Source organism: Saccopteryx leptura, chromosome 2, assembly GCF_036850995.1.
Source record: "Saccopteryx leptura isolate mSacLep1 chromosome 2, mSacLep1_pri_phased_curated, whole genome shotgun sequence".
NCBI classification, from domain to species: Eukaryota; Metazoa; Chordata; class Mammalia; order Chiroptera; family Emballonuridae; genus Saccopteryx; species Saccopteryx leptura.
The window spans coordinates 6,183,085-6,200,189 of NC_089504.1; the positions used below are offsets into that span (position 1 = coordinate 6,183,085).

The 17,105-nt window shown below is 60.1% G+C and overlaps 1 protein-coding gene across 1 annotated transcript in view; it reads right to left on the bottom strand.

The window, feature by feature from the left end:
• NCS1 (neuronal calcium sensor 1) overlaps positions 1-15,661 on the bottom strand; it is a 52,044-nt gene extending 36,383 nt beyond the window's left edge. Inside the window, exon 1 of the mRNA XM_066366903.1 lies at positions 15,506-15,661. Within this exon, the coding sequence (XP_066223000.1) occupies positions 15,506-15,569 (64 nt within the window). The 5' untranslated portion in view covers positions 15,570-15,661. The remainder of the gene's footprint in view (positions 1-15,505) is intronic.
• Positions 15,662-17,105: the final 1,444 nt, after the last annotated feature.

The window sequence follows — 17,105 nt, forward strand, 5'->3', positions numbered from 1 at the left end:
GGGTTCCAGTGTTCGCCATTCCCATGCTGCATGGCCTGTCACTTCTGCCATCCAGGCCTCGGTGCCCCCGGCTGGGGAAAAGGAAATGGCTCATTCTCCCACTCCCACTCACAGCAGACGAGCCTGGTTGCGCTGTGAACTGCACACAGGGGGTGGCGGAGGGCGAGAAAGAGAACCACACGTCTGTGGGAGGGGGTTCCCCCCACCTGGCCCTGCCACGCCCAAGGACTGGGTGAGCGGCACCCGGCACTGTCCAAGCCCTCAGGTTCCACAAGCGCCCCCAGCCCCAAGTCACTCCCCACCCCCCGCTACGAGGTCAGACAACACAGTCCCACGGTTCCCACGGGGTCCCTGGAAATGCACCGGTGTTCCTGGGAGGGGCAGGGGGCTGCGGGCTTCCCACCTCGGCCAAGCCGTCCCCCGTCTGTGCAGACTCCTGCGACCTCCAGGCACCCCACGATCTGACCTGCACGCAGCAGGGCAAGGACCAGGAGCCCCACAGGCCCCGGGCCCTGGGGAGCCGTCCGTGGACACCCCTGAGGGGCACTGTGGAAACAGGAGGTGGTCCATGCTCCGGGGCAGACAACCCAGGCAGGTCCCAGATGCACTAGCGTTGGGTGACCTTGGACAGTGACGACAGGCTCATAGAATTTGAGCTGCCAAGATCAGATCTAATGCAAAACGTGCTCAGAGGCCTCAAGACCATGGTCACTGTTGCCGTGATTATTATCCGATGCCTCTGCCAGGGAGAAGGGAGACAGACGGCCCTCCACCCACCCCATTCCTGTTTTCCATAAATGCCCAGCTGGAGGGGAGACAGGCCCCAGCGCTGGCCTGAGTTTTGTCAGAAAGGAGGCCTGGCCTCCTGCCTAGAACTATCTAGAATTCCCGGGCACTCTGGGCTGAGCCACCCCCTCAGCAGTCCCCTCCTGCAGCGGGCTGCAGGCCTCTTCTCCCCACCGCAGGGATGGCAGCGGCCCAGCCTCCTCAGCGCTCCCTGCGCCTGCCCGGGTCGGCTGGGCACTGGCCGGGCCGCAGCAGCCACAGGAAAGCAGGGCCGGTCCCGCCTGCGTCCCTGACACTGCCCAGCTCTGGGCGGGGGGGACCCGCGGACATCAGACTGCCATCCGCAGGTGCCGGCGTGGCTGCTGGCCCGACACCAAGCCTGCCGGGCACAGAACTGCCACAGCCACACAGAGCTCGGGGGTCACGGCGGGCGCCAGGGCTTGGCCAGCCGAGTCCGCCAGCTCCTGGGACCTGCTGTCTGCCGCCCTGAGCTCAGGCCTGCCTCAGCTGCCCGCGGCCTCAGCAGCCAAAGCCAGGCGCTCCCACGGTGGACTCTGGGCCCGCGGCGTGACCTGGACACCATCCTCCCCGCTCCGAGCCTCGGTTTCCTCCATCACAGACGGCTGTCCACGAGAGGGTGCAGGTCAAAAGCGCTAGCCCAGGATGTGCCAGGTGCTCGACAGGGAGACAGGGCCACCCCGATGAGAGGGAGAGTATTAGAACAATACTTGGGGGCAGCAGGGGAGGCGGCCGGCAGGGCCCGGCTGTGGGCTCTAGGGCTCAGACGGGGAGGTTCCTCCGACAGAGGGAGACGCAGGTGCTAGCGGCAGCTCAGAGGTGCTCAAGTGCCCGCTCACATCCCCTCAGGCTCCCCCCAGACCGCAGACCACTCCGTGGCTGACCTCTTGCACTGCACCTCTGCTGAGAGCTGGGGTCCCCGCCAGCCCACCGCACTGACGAAGGACCTGAGGCTTCAGCGAGGTAAAGGCACTCATCCGAGGTCCCACAGCCATTGTGGGGGGTGGGGGAGCAGACGTGGAAGCCCAGGCCGTCTGACTCCGGAGTCCAGGCTCAAGAAGGCTTTAGCCTATTGATAGTCGTCCCCAGGAGGGAGCCACCCACTGAGTCCCCAGGCCATGGCGAGCACTGTGGGGCATAAGACTTAGGGTGCACAGTCCAACGGGGAACAGCTGGCCCCTGCCTATCAGAGTTCCCTGGGCAGCACCTCTTCTAGAGAGCCAGACCCCTGGTGCCATCTTCTCATGGGCGCTGTGACCCTTCGCACTTTCAGATTTGCCCAGTACAGTGTGACCCTTTCTGCATTCCCCACTCCAGCTTCCGTGTGCTCACCTGACAAACGGAGTCAGAGACGCACTCTGACTACCTCAAAGGCAGGTTGAAGTGCTTCATTTGGGGGCAGAGTCATGTGGCAGGGACTCCAGAGGTTCCCTAAAAGTGCCCTATGCAGAGCCCCTGGGGAGAGAGAGCTGGTGCCCCCGGAAGTGGGGACAGAGACCCGGGCAGCCACCAAAACAAACAAACAAACAAACAAACAAACAAACAAAAAACAGAAAACAAGGTTTTGTTCAAATCTTGTGTTCTGGCTCAAATAGTTCCACAGAATTCTGCATTCTGTTCCATCGCTTGTAGTGTTTGTTTTATTCTAAAAATAAAGTTATAAAATACATTGAACTTAATTTCTATATAAGTGAAAGAACTTTCCCCAAAAACTTCTCAAAGAGAACACAGGATGACGTACTGCCTTGTGGCTTCCAGGAATAGCAAGATGGAAAAAGCTGCCGCTTACCAGGCACCCACTGTGTGCCCGTCCTGGCACGCACTGACGCCACTCAGCGCCTGAGCGACGCCAGGAGGCCAGGCCTCGGTTATGCCCATCACACAGGTCAGGAAGCAGGCTCCTGGAGGTGCGTGATTTACCCAGGGTGGAGTAGGGACCAGCGCCAGCGTCTGTGTGAGTCCACCGTCGGAGAAGTGTGATGTCTAAAACATACCCAAGGGCATTCTGGGAGCTGGCCGTTTTTACATCCTGCTCGACTCCCGAACCCGGGGAGGCATCACATCTTTGGTTTCTCTGGCTCCCCAACGAAGGGCTGCTGGGGCTGGGAAGCAAAGGTCCTCAATATCTTCTGATCTATTCACGACCTTCAGTGACCGGGTGGCCCACATCGAGGCACAAGGACTACCCCTCACTGCAGCTGTGTGATGTTGGACAAGTCAGTTAACCTCTCCGAGCCTCAGTGTCCTCCTCAGAAAACCGAGGATGGTAAAACCTACCATCATAACTACAAACGCAGAGGAAGCCCGGAAGGAACAGGGATGCAAATGTTCTCAGAGAAGCAACACGAGGACGGGGCTCGTCCTTGTCTTTGTGACTGACGCGGTTTCCAACTCTGTCCTTCCCCAGAGTCTGGGGCTTCCACAGGGCAGGACCGGTGTCTGCCTATGTCGCAGGCACAGAATAGCATCTGGCCCACAGTCGGTGCTCAGCAGGTTTCTGTTCTGCAGGTGGCATGTGGGGTGCTGGTTTTAGGTTCCTGGTTAATAAATGCACTTGCCCTGATGGCTTCTCTTTCTCTCTCTCTCTCTCTCTCTCTTCCCCTCTCTCTCTCTCTCTCACACACACACACACACACACACACGCACACGCACATGCACACGGTAAGGCCCCAAGATCTATTGCCTGGTTTAAGCCATTTTTACTGCCAGTCCCTGAATCTTCCAGAAAAGCAGGTCCATACCTCCGTTTCCTTTGGGACACGGGGGGGGGGCTGGCATGCAGGATTTGTTCAGGACTCCAGGTAGAGAAAGTCTTAAACATAGATTTGGTTCCGCCCAATTCCTCATTTTCCAAATAACTACGGTGCTCAGACACAGTGGGCGGCACAGAGGGACCTGGTCAACTGCAGGGGCTTCTTCTGAATTGAGTCATTCTGTAGCCCCTGTGTGACCTTGGGAAACTGAATTCACCTCTCTGAGCCTCAGTTTCCTCATCTGCAAAATGGGGGTGTTGGTGATAACAATACCTTCCTTAAAGGGTGATTAGAAGGAACAACCTGGAGTTTTCACCCCTTCACGTACCCAACAATCACTGAGCGCTCTCCGTGGGCTGAGCCCTGAGCTGCGTTGGGGGAACAGAGCGGTGACCCGGCCACAGGTTCTCTCAGATGCGCCCAACAGGTGGACTCCCACAGTGCTGTGCAATGCCCTCTGCCTTGATGTTGACCCTTCCTGGCCTGACAGCTGTCCATCCACCCACTGTGAAAGCCAGGGGGACCAGAAACCTACCTGTCCCATCTACCCTGTGTCCTGGCGCCGGCAGGGCCTGCCACGAGACAGGTGTCCCACAAACACTGCCTGAATCAGGGAGTGAGGGGCTGCCAGAGGGCACGGGGGCTTCCTGCCCTCTGTCCACAGCCGGCGGGTCCTTCCCCGGCTGCGCAGGGAGCAGGGGGCAGGGGGCAGAGGGCAGGGGGCAGGGGGCCAGGGAAGGACCGCTGGCACGCCCCTCTCCTCCACTGAGATGGCTGCTCTGAGTCCTAGTGAAGACTGTGTTCTGCTGGGACCGGCCAGGCCTCATCACAGGCAGTGTGGGAACGGTAAGCACCCAATGCGGCCGTGTGGGCGACGGAGCCCTGGAGAGGAAGCGGCACCAGGGCCAAGGGGCAGGGGCCCGCCAGCATGGCTCTGAGCTGCTTCACTCCTCACCTGCCCGGCTCACACCCCGTATATTTTTGAACAGAAGGGAGGCATCCGCTTTTTCCCCCACAGTGCCAAAAATAGCCCCATCACCTGCCTTTGAACAGGAGTCTTTCGGTTCCTACAAAGAGGTGAGAGCAGGAGGGGCCGGGGAGGAGGGGCCGTGCCCGCTGGCTGGCAGCTGGGACCCTCCTCGTCTCCCCAGCCGCCCCCTCCCCCCGGATGATGCGAGAGGCGGGGGATCCTGGCTTGCTCGGACAGCCTGCTGGGGGCCGGCCTCACAGCGCCTGAGCGCGCGGGGCTCCCGCGGACACGGCAAACCCACCATCCCGCCACATCCCCCAGGCCAGGCGGTAGGAGCGGGCTGGGGTCAAACAGAAAGCGAGGACCCAAAATGGATGAGGGGAAGGTTTGTCCGTGCGTCAGCTTGTTGGTTTCTGTATTTGATTTTTCGTTTGTTCCAACAAATTGCAGCAGGCTCTATTCTAGGAGCAGTGAACCACGAGACAGGACATGGTCTCATCCTCCTGGCACCAACAGCCAGAGGGGAGAGGGGGACAGGGACACGTGTCCTCACCAGCAGGTAGGGGAGGTCACCGGTGCATCCCGTGGAAGGGTCCTGCCCTGAGAGGGACGAGGCGAACGGAAGGGTGGCCCAGGGCACGGACCCTCCTTCAACCTGACAGCAAGCCCACAAGGAGACATTTCACCCTTCCACGTGGGAGGCCGCCCGGACTCGAAGCTGGGGTTCCAGAGCCTGGAATGTGCCAGCCCTTTGGCGGATATTTTCACACTCATTCCCATCCCCGGTCCTGGGAGGCGGGGTTACCAGCTCTGCCTGTTTTACAGATGAACTGAGGAGGCTCAATGAAAGGGACTTGGCCCCGTCCCAGAGCTGATGAGAGGAGCTGGGACCGGCACCCAGGCCCAGCTGGGACACCAGACCGCCTGCCTGTCCGACAAGCCACCCCAGTTCCGCAGAGGTCACAGTGGGAAGTGGTCACGGGGGCTGGGACGTGGAGTTCGGGGATTGGAACCAGCTCGGCATGCCTCCCAATCCCGCGCCCCTTCTGGTTCCCATGGAGCTCCTTAGTTAAAAAAGAAAGAAAAAGAAAAAAGGCCATGTTCTGTCCCCAAAAGGCCAGAGCGGCGAGGGAGCCAGAGGGAGCTGCAGAGAGAAAGGGAGAGAGGGAGAGACTCTGAGTCCCCTTCCTCGCCGAAAACCCAAGCCTGAAATAAAAGAGAGCTATTTCTGCCTTGGGTTAGTTAAACATTCCTCAAAACCACATTCCTCCGGCCTCCTCCTTCTCCCCTGCCAGGGAATCCACGCATGGTGGCCCGGACACCCCGCCAGCTTCCTGGGGCCACCTTGTGAGACCAGCCACGCCACAGCGAGCTGCTCACTGCATTCCTTCCTGGGCACCCCCAACCCAGGCCCAGTGGGCAGGGAGCACCGCCCCTAGGTGGCAGAGAAAAGCTGACATCCTGCTTCACAGAGAGTGGGACAGATGGGGAAACTGGGACCCCGAGAGGGGCAGCCGAAGGCCACAGCACGTCAGGCTAGGACCAGGACCAGGACCCTAGACTCACTCCCTGGCAACTCCCCCGGCTCATCAGATTACAGATCAGGGGCACGGGTGGGTCCCGTCCTAGTCAGCCAAGGAGCAGAACAGAGCCACACAAGGTCGGGCGCTCTGGAAAGCCCAAAGCCTCCCGGCGGCGCTCACAGGCCTACACCATGTGGGGCTCCTTTTCTGAGCACTGCACAAAACCCCAAATCCCCCAGATGTGCCCCAACCCTCGGGGAGCTTCCAGTCGCCCAGGGCACTGCCACCAGACTTCCAGACCCCACGGTCCCACCCACCACGGTGCCCCTGAGCCCCGCAATGCACCCAGGAGGACACAGACACTGGAGGCACCTGGGCCTTTCCCAGCATGAGCAGGACAGGGCAGGACAGGACACCCAGGGGCACTCTCGCTCGCCACGGCCTCAACCTCAGCTGCCCTCGGCCCCCCTGGGCCCCACCTGTGGGCTCCCCGAGAGCGGGGATGGTGCCAACACTTTATGAAGGGGCTCGCCCCCCTGAGCTCACAGGTGTGGAGGGTTTGGTGAGGTCGACACCGTGCGGGCACATGCGCAGCACCCAAGACTCTGACAGGATGGGGCTGAGGCTGAGGAAGCCCCAGAGGCCCCAGCACCGGGCAGCCGCCCACGGCACGCCCCTACCTCTCGCCACACTTCCGCTGCCTTCCCACGGGCCTCAGTTTTGCCTCCTCCCTAGAGGAGCATCCACGATGAATAAAGGGCTGTGTGTTCACAGCTAGAAGGACCCCACCTCCTATCCAACCTCAGATCTGACCAGGAATCCAGGATGCTGGGCCAGTGCCTGCCACTCCAGCAGCTGCTTGAATGCCTCTAGTGATGGGGCGCTCACTACCCTCTGTGGCAGCTCTTAGGTTACATGGCTCATGAAGGTTGTGGGAGGTGGGCACGCGGTAGGAAGAGTGTGGCTACATCCATATGAGAATCTGAGCCTGAGCCCCAGCTTTGCCACTGGCTGGGAAGCCTTGGGCATGTCCCTGAATCTGCCTGGGCCCCTTTCACTTCATCTGTGAAATGGGCATATAGTCCCTTCTCCCAGGGTTGTGGCGAGACCACAAAGTGGGGAGAACCTGCACTCAGTGCTCCTGGCACCGAGTGCCCACTTGGTAAATGGGGGTCATCATTCTTCCCAGTGTTATCTCCCCACTGCCTGAGGCCTGGCAGAAGGGGACTGAGGAGTGGCAGCCATGTCGCCCAGCCCCGGAGCAGGCAGCTGAGCAATCAGCTCTCGCCTGGGGCTCACAGCCCGTCGGTGCCTCCCACCCAGGCCTGTCTACATTCACAACCTGTACAGAGCCGCACGCACGCGCGGGCACAGGTGTGCCAGCTCACCCACTCCTGACACATGCCACGACCCCGTCACTCACACTCGGAGCACGCCAATGGGAGCTAGGGCTCACACACGATTCGCAGCACCCACCCACTGCACACCCGCACCAGGCACCCACGCTCACACTCACCGCACGCCTCCACCGCGGCTTCTCAGCACCCCCGCTGCCCCCCAGGGTCTAACTCCAGCTGCACCACTACCCAGATGGGCGGCCTCGGGCCAGCTCTGGTCTGCTCGGAACCTCAGTTTCCTCACCTGTAAAATGGGAACCACACGGGGCTGCTGGGAAGAGTCAGGGATCGGTGCGTGTCAGCACGGAGCTGAGCCTGGAGCACACGGACGTGCTCAGGGATCGGTGCGTGTCAGCACGGAGCTGAGCCTGGAGCACACGGACGTGCTCAGGGATCGGTGCGTGTCAGCACGGAGCTGAGCCTGGGGCACACGGACGTGCTCAGGGATCGGTGCGTGTCAGCACGGAGCTGAGCCTGGAGCACACGGACGTGCTCAGTGGCAGATGCTCACCACGGCGACAGCCTCTGACACTTACACATTGTTGATACAGATTCTCCATCTCCACGGATGAGCTAAGGAGAGCGCCTGAGATGAGCCACCAAACCCGGTGTCTCTACTATTCCTCACCTGGCACACAACAGCCTGTTCCGGAGGCATCCTCACCCCCAGCGTGCAGAGGGGGCAGCTGACAGGTGGGGGCCCAGACTGTGCCTGTGGCTAAGACAGCCCCACAGACCGTTCATCAGACACCAGAGCCCGAGGACACTGTGTCTCAGGGCCCAGGGACAGCGTCCCCCTGAAGGTCTCACCATCTGGCGACCTGACCATTGTGCAGAAAGGGAAACAGAGACCCAGAGAGGCCCAGTGACTCTGAAGTCACTGTCTAAGCTGCACTGGCTCTGGGACTAAAGCCAGGCGGGTGCCTGTCCAGCTCCCAAACCCACATCCACGCAGGATCCCAAAACCCAGCATTCCAGAGCAGGCTCTCCTTCCCAACTGGGTGAGCTGGGGGCTAATAGGGACCCATGCAGACATCAGCCAGCCAGACCAGACACAGAGGCTGTCCACAGTTGCCACTCACTGCCAATTCAGCTGAGGACCTGGGAGAGCTCACCCTGTGTCCACCCAGGGCCATGAGCCACCGTCTCCTGACTCCAAAGGCCAAGCCAGACCAGACACAGAGGCTGTCCACAGTTGCCACTCGCTGCCAATTCAGCTGAGGACCTGGGAGAGCTCACCCTGTGTCCACCCAGGGCCATGAGCCACCGTCTCCTGACTCCAAAGGCCAAGTGGCCTCCTTCCTGGAGGAGCATCCACTGAGCACTTACTACCTGTCGGTCCCTGTGTCCACCTATGGGAAAAGCCCTGTTGTCCCCGTCTCACATGCGAGGCACTCAAAGCTCAGAGGAGCGAGGGGCTCCCTAGGGTCCCACAGCCAGAAAACAACCAGCTGGCCTTCAAGCCCTCAACACGGCTGTCCTGCCCTCAGCTGGGAATCCGATCCCAATTTCAAGTTACCTGGGAACTTGGCATGTTAGTTTATGACCATCTCTGCCTTGGTAAACAGACCACACCCAGGGTGTGCAAAGTGTTTCATTGTGTAATGATCGTATAAAAGGGACAATCTGCTTCTTTTACCACCTGACAGCAAGAATTGTTAAGGACCAGATGAACCATATCAGAAGGAACTTCAATGAAGAAAGCAATAATACATCCCCACCTCAACCCCAATGGCCAACCCATCATGGCACAGCGGAGGCACCCCCATGGGAAGCACAGTCCTGGGTTCCTGCCCTGTACTTACCATGTGACTTGGCAAAGAGATTTCACCTGCCTGGTACTCGATTTGTCCATTTGTAAAACAAGGGCGCTGGACTGCGTGACCCCGAGGTCTCCTCTAGCTCAAAGACTCTAGGGTTATACTTAACAGTCATCAAAGAAATGGACGCGGAAACAGCGGGCTACTCTTCTCTTCCCCATAAAGTTGGCAACGATGAAGAAAAACAGTAACACTCAGGGCTGGCAAGGACGCAGGAGAAGAGGGACCCCATCTACTTCTGCTGGAAATATAAACGGGAACAAACTTTCTGGAGAGCAACGGAACGATTTTTCAACCAAAAGCCTTTTAAGATGTCCCCAGCCTTGAACTCTGTAACTTTCTTCTGGGGAATTTATCTTCAAGGAGAGATGTGTGCAAAGATGTAGTACAAAAATGATCTTCGCAATACTGTTTATATTCTAAAAGCAACTTAGTATCCAATGGCAGGGGATTAAATAAAATGTTGCATTCACATGAGGCAACATTTAAAAGCCTTTTTTTTTTTTTAGAAGAAGGGTTACCAGTATAGGCAAACATTCACAATTGTCAGGTTTTAATGTTAGAAAATAAAAAGTATATAATAACCCTGAATATACAGTATAATGAAACCTACGTACCAAGTCCTATTTCGTCTTCCTCCTAAATATGTTTAGAATCTGTCCTTGACGTCATCTCCACTGACCCCATAATCACCGGCCTTGATTACAACCCTCTCCTCCAATCCATTCTTTGGACTAGAGGCAAACACGCTCTACAAACCCCAACCCTGACATGTCCTCACCATTTCCGTCCGTGATGCCCCCCGCCCCATCTCAAAAAAATGTCCACATTCCTTCCAAGGAGACCCTTTGTGAGGGGCGACATGAGCCCGGCAGGCTGGCCAGCTGCCTCTCCTGCTGCCCACAGCCTGTCTCGGAGGGACTCAGGCCTGGCCTCGGGAGCAGAGGACGCGGGGTCCAATCCCAAGGCCACGGCCAGGAGGCAGTGCTTTGACCGGACACTGTGGGATGTGAGACGCCAGAACTCTCTGGTGCATGGGTAGGGACAGGAGGAGCCAGGTTTCACATGGAGCTGGGAAGAGGCAGAAAGACCCAGACGGACGTGAGCTGGAGGCCCGGGCTCTGTGACCCTGGGCTACTCGCCACCCCTCTCTGGCGTCCTCCGTGTCTCTCAACAAGGGCTCAGGCCGGAGACCCACTCAGCCCAGTTTGCTCTGGAGGACCGAGGACTTGCATACTAAAATCAGTTGCCACCAGGAAAGCTGACAGGGGCCCCATGTTAATAAACCCTTCACATGCCCTGAATCCAGTCCATCTTTGGGGCCACCGTGATGCCCCTCCCATTTTCCAGAGAAAGAAAGTTCTGACCCAAGGGAAGGGCCAGAACCCCTGCCCCTCCGGCCCCCAAAGCCAACTTCCATCCCCGAGAAGGCTGCCAAGCCACCCCCAACCCCTTCCCGACCCACATCCTGGACCTCAAAGCACTCCCCCATTTGGATGCACAAAGTCACACGAGCAGGTATTACAGGTGAGCAAAATGGGGCTCAGAGAGGGTAAGCGACTTGCCCAAGGTCACAGAGCTGGAGTAGGACACCCCCCACCACCATTCTCCAGGCTAGTGAGCTCTTTCCTAACAGACTCGATGTTCCCTGCCCAGATGGCCACATTAGTGCCGGAGCAGCCTCCCTTCCTCTTGCTGCTGCTCTGTGCATAGCCTTCCAGAGACAGGAGGGCAGGCCTCCATGCTCTCGCCGCATCGCATGCACATGGGAGGCACAGGGATCGATCGCAGAAGCCACCGCCCTCCCCTGAGCCTTCCCTCCTCCTGGGTGGCTTACCCCTGGCTCATCAGTCTCACCAGCAAGCTCGAGAAAGTGGGCCAGAACTCACAATCATCCTGGCTGTGGGCCCCTCCGCACCCCAACTCCATCATTAGTCCCAACACGGGTGCCAGACTCGGCCCCCCTGCCAAGGCAACGTCGTGCCCCCTCTGCTGGAGCCGTCAGGCGTAGGGAACAATGATCAGAGAGTATTCCTTACCCTACCAGAGAGACCTTCACGGCATCCTCCCCAAAGCCAGAGAAACCCTAGAACTTAACCAGTGACGCCTAGCATCTCCCAACCCGACTCCTGACCCCAAACCGGGGTCCCTTTCTCTGCTCTGGGTGGCAGACGCCTTAGCTACCGACCACGGGTGACGCTCATCCCTCCACAAGCTGCCGCACGCCGGGCACCGTTCTGAGCATCAGGAAAAAGGCCAAAGAGACTCAAGGTTGGCAAGCAAGGTCAAAGCAGAGCCTGGGCTGTCCAGGAGCTACAAGGAAGAGGGGACCTCCTCTGAGTCCTGGACAGAGGGTCCCAAGGAGCACCATGGAGAGAGGAGGAGGAGGAGGGGAGGGTGGGTGGAGGTGTCTGCCTCTTGGCGTGACTGGCGTGGGCCCAGAAGCCTTTAAACAGACGCAGCTCAGACCACGGAAATGGCTCGAGCCCTCCGGCTCGGTTGTTCAGACTACAGGACCTAGCTGGCTTCCACCTGAGGGCAGGACCTACATCTCTCTCGTTCACATCTCTATCTCCGTGCCCAGCACAGGTGAGCACTCAACAAAAGGCAGGTCAGGGCAGCATAAAAATTAACAAGGGCTGGCAGGGGTGGAGGGGAAGTGGGGGGCGGGGCAGACGGGGGAGAACGCCTCCGATAAAACAAGATCCTGCTAAAATTCGGGCAAAGCGAAGATCCTCGCTTTCTATCTGTGCCGGACACAAAGACCAGGGCTGTAGGAAGACTAGGAAGGCTCCTCTGTGGACAGATGAACTTCGTCCACACGATACATTTAAAACCAGTTCAAGATGAAGCTGAATTGTGTAGTCAAACACCAGTATTAGTTATGATCACTCACAGGCCTCCTTGCACCCTTGACAAGTGTGTGGCCTGTGTTAAGCATGGCTCCTTACCCTAAGCCACCCACTAGGCTCTATGTGCATTATCCTGTGAACACTTACATCCCCTAGCTGTCGGGTACCATGAACACGCCCATTCTGCAGATGAGCAAACTGAGGCTCAGTTAAGCGAGAGCCTGTCCTGTCCCACAGGGATGACAACAGTCTCACCAAACAAGCTGGAGGAAAGTGGGCCAAACCTCAACGAGACCAGGCTGCAGGCCCCCCTGACTGCTGCTCTTGAGTCCAGCTGGGCAGGGGCCTCCCCCTCTCTGGAACCTCCTGCTGCTCCTGGATACAAACTGTGCCAGGAAGGGTGAGGACTGGGTCGCGAGGCACTGACGACTCACAGAATCTTACCTGCAGAGAAGGGGGGAATCTGCTCTGCGGTGGCGACCCTGAATGAAGGTCAGAGGACTGTGGCCGAGCCGCACCAGATGTGACCAGCAAGGGCCACAGGGCCGGACCTCTCGGACCGTGCCCTGCTTCCTCGCGTGCACACGGACCAGCGGGACAGCCTTTCCCAGGAGGCAGGAGGAACAGCGCCAGCACAGGCTCAGGCGGGACCCTCTGGGCTCCCATCTGGGCTCCACGTGGTGCTGTAGCCAGCCGTGCTGTACCTGAGGTGGCCTCGGACGCCAGGTGAGGACCACACATGCTGGGACCCCTGAGCCAGTTATAGGTCTTCAGCTGGGGCTCTTGGGAACCAAGGTCTACATGACAAACACATGTCTAGGGTGCAAATTCCTGGGCCCCGGCCAGACCTAAGAATCAGAAACCTGGGAGGGCCAGCGACCCAGGAACCTTGGCATCTAACAAGCTCTCCAGGAGATGCTGAGATTTGGGATTCCTTCCTAAGCGCTCTCTCTTGACCCCGTCCTCACACAGAGTCCCCTGAACAAAGAGCAGATGGCTCCACTCAGGAGGAAGCCCATGTGGAGCCTTAGAACAAACTGGAGGCTGTCTCTGCTCCTCCTGCTGGGGGAGTTTTCGTTCAACAAACACCTGTGGGCCTACTAAGTGCCAACACAACCAAACAGACAAGGGCCTGCACCGAGGGAGCCGGCAGCAGCATGGGAGACACACAGGAGGCAAAGAACCCACCACCACTCCAGCCTCCCCCAGTACAGGCTCTAGGAAAAGAACCCGGCTAACTCTCTCCCTCACAGAAACGGTTTCATGTCTCCAAAGGCCTTTAAAAATAGCCCAGCCCGGCACCACCAGGCCAGCTCCTAACAGAGCCTTGTTGACTCAGCTTCTCCCAAAGTTGACAGATCTGCCTGGAGGGGTTGGAGGTTGGACAAAATGACTGCCAAGGCCCCTTCCCATCCAGAGCCCACCACCATGGCTTAACAGCAGAAACCTAAAATGAGACACGCAGAAGAAAAGCCCCCTGACTTCTTGGCACGAGCGCTGAGACACAACTTTGGAGACAGGCGGACCTGAGTTCAAGTCCTGATACCACCTAGCGGACAGGCCGTGAGATCTTGGGCATGCCACTCACCTGTCTGAGCCTTAGTTTCCTCATGTGTAAATGGGCAGCAGCTGTGCTCACCATGCCCAGGGCTGTTGCGAGGATTCAACGTGCTAACAATGCAAAGAGCTCAGCATGTGAGGTGCCCAAGAAGCAGAAAACCTGGCTTCGTTCAGCTCACAGGTGGCTCCCCTGCCCCACCATGATGGCGACACCCCAGTGTAGCCCAAGCCCACATCTCCCAGCAAAGCCCACGGTGCCCTCTGCCTCCCTGGGCAAAGGAGCCCGGGAAGTCCCACCTGCAGCCTGCCTGCTGACAGCGATGGGCCACAGCTGAGCAGAGCCTGAAGGAAGGCCCAGCCAATCTCACAGAACAGCAGCCAAACTGGGAAGGTGCATCCACCCGCCTTGGAAAGAAGGTAAGAGCAGCAAGGAAGGAGTCCCTGGTCCTCGGAGCCTCCCCCCGTCAGGGAGCAGCTCCCAGGATGCGATCTCCTTGCTGCAGAATTCCACTGGAGGAGGGCCAGGACTTCTCCGCAGACCAGCACCCACTCGGGAAAGGCCCCTTTGTTCCGAGCACATGGAGGCAAGGGGCTGGGAGCTGAGCAGGGGTTTGGACAGACTGGCAAATGTGCCCAGAAGATAGATGGAGCGTGTATGCTGGGGGGCAGGGGGGCAAGGAGCAGAGATTGTGCAATGCACCATCGGAACCTGCTTCCCAAGCCTCCATCAACACACAGGGTTGGCAGTCAATCTGCTGGCTCCAGGGAGGGTGCAGAGGGCCTGGACCCACGCAGAAGCCCAGGTCTGGTTCTGAATTCCACCCCAAGCCCAGGGCCACTGCCCCCTTCCAAGTCAGACACACAGACAGAAGTCCCAGCAGAGGATGCCGCTGTCCTCCCTCCCATCCCTCAAAAGAAAACCGGGTGGGTCAGAACCAAGTGCCATCAACCCCTAGCAGGCCCGAGCATCTCCCCAGAGGCTGCAGGGAAGAGAGACGTCTGGTTTGGAGAAATCGGAGCCAGGAGGAGACTGTGGAGTTGTGAAGTTGGGCAAGCGGAGAGAGACACTGGGACAGATCTAGACAAGTCTGAAATTGACAGACCATCTTCTTTGGTACCCAGAGGGTTAAACGATGAGATCGACCAGATCACCCACGGCTGTATAAACCCATTTCCCAGGTTGGCAGATAGAGGTGGAAGGGGGGAGACTGATATCGGAGCCAGAGGAGAATTCAGCCTGTCAAACCCAACAGGACGCCCAGGACCCTTGGCCGCCCCCGCTGCCACCAGCTCTCTGACAAGTCTCGCCACCCCCTACACCACCCCCACACACACGATCGAGGCCAGGGAGGGGGCGACAGGCCAACCTCGCAGCGGCAGCAGCGGTGCCATCGTGATGCATGAATCACCGGCCCTGCCGCGCTAGTGCTCGTCAGCTCGGCGCAGCCGGAACCACCTCGTAACCAGGCGCCCCCTGCCGGGACCACCGCCCGGGCCCACTGCACACCCTGCCATTTCGGACAGCTGCGGGGAGGGGGCTGCGGGCGGGCTGGGGCTTTCCCTCCCGGCCTGGGGTTGGCCCCGCGCACCCTGACGGGCGGCGCACGCCCTGGGCGTGGGGGGACTGGCTGCCCGAGAACAAAAGAGCCAGGTGTGGGGCTGGGGGCGCGGCGCGGGCTTCCGGGGGGCCGGGGGGAGGCAGAGCAAGGAGTGACCAAGGAAGGGCCGCGGCGCTGAGGGGTGGGAGCGGACCCGGGGCAGGACTCGGGGTTCGGGGAGACGCGCCGTGGGGGAGGGGCGCGGGCGGGGGTCCCACGCGCACTCACAGTAGGTTTTCCTGGTCAGCTCCTCCACAACTTCGGGCTTCAACTTGCTGTTGGATTTCCCCATCCTCGGCGGCCGCGGCCCCCGGCCCCGGGCCGGCCCCCGGCGGGGCGCCCGGCGGGAGCGGCTCGGCGGGCGCGGGCTGGGGCGGCCGGGGCGGGGCGGGCCGGGCGGAGGCCGGCGGGCCGGGCTGGGCCGGGCCCGGGCCGCGCCTTTGTCTGCGCCGTGCCCGCGCGGCCCGGGCGCGGGGCTCCGGCGCGCTGCGCTGCGCGGCTGGCGGTCCCTCGGCCGCCCGGGACGCGACGCGGGCCCGGGGCTCGGGGCAGCCGCTGGGCGGGCTGGGCCGTTGGCCGCCGCCCTCTCCGGGCGCCGCGGCGCGGGCTGCGCTGGGCTGGGCGCCGACGCGGCCGCGGTGTTGCCCGGTCGTCCCTGGTTACTGGGCTCCGCGGCACATGCTCGCTGCTGCGCTCCCTGCGCCGCCGCCCCTGCGCTCCCCGCCTCCCGCCTCCCGCCTCCCGCCTGCACCGGCGCGCCAGGGGTGGACCCGGAGCCGCCACTCAGCGCCCGGCGCCTCCTCCCGCCCCGCACCCGCACCCGCACCCGCCCCGCCGGGCTTGCGCCCGCGGAGCCGCGGCCCCTCCAGCACCGAGCTGAGGCAGCAGAGGGGCTCCCCCGTCCTCATCGCATCCCGGGGCGGAAGCGGGAGGTCACCCCGCCCCCTCCCTTGAATCGATCTCGGGCGCTCAAGTCCCCCCACACACACACACATACACACTCACACACATACACACACACACATACACACACACACTCACACATACACATACACACACACACATATACACACACACACACACATACACACACACACACCGGAGCAGGGCGGGGGACAAGTGTCCCCACACACACACACACACTCACACATACACACACACACATACACACACACACTCACACATACACACACACACATACACACACACACTCACACACACACACTCACACATATACACACACACATACACACACTCACACATACACACACACACACACTCATACATACACACACACACACACACACACCGGAGCAGGGCGGGGGAGGGCGCTGAAGACCTGACGTGAATGAGGCCAAGTCTCTGCCTGGCGAAATTCATTCATTCGACACGGACTCGTTTTGGGCGCTGGAGACACGGCAATGAACAGGAAAGGCGACCGAACAGGAGTGGGGCCGGGCACTGCTATGCACAGATTATGGTGGGGCGCCTACCACAGCTTGGCGGAAGGTGACCTCCAAGGCCCAAGGGGAGGGAGGGTGGGTGGTTGGGAAAGTGATCAAGGCCCAGAAACCCTGGAGGAAGGAAGGAGGCTTTCCTTGCACAGAGCTCCAGGAGTGGGCCCGAGTGACCGGAGGCCAGAAAGGAGGAAGAAGGGAGTGGGGCCGAGTGACCGGAGGCCAGAAAGGAGGGAGAGGCCAGCGCGGGGAGGCATATCCTCTCCCCAAGGAGCTGGGCCTCTGGAATGTGAGTGGGGAGGTGACAGGGGCTTTCTCTGCTTCTCTGCCCTCCGTGTGGAGTATGCTCCCAGCGGGCGTTGGCCGGGCCT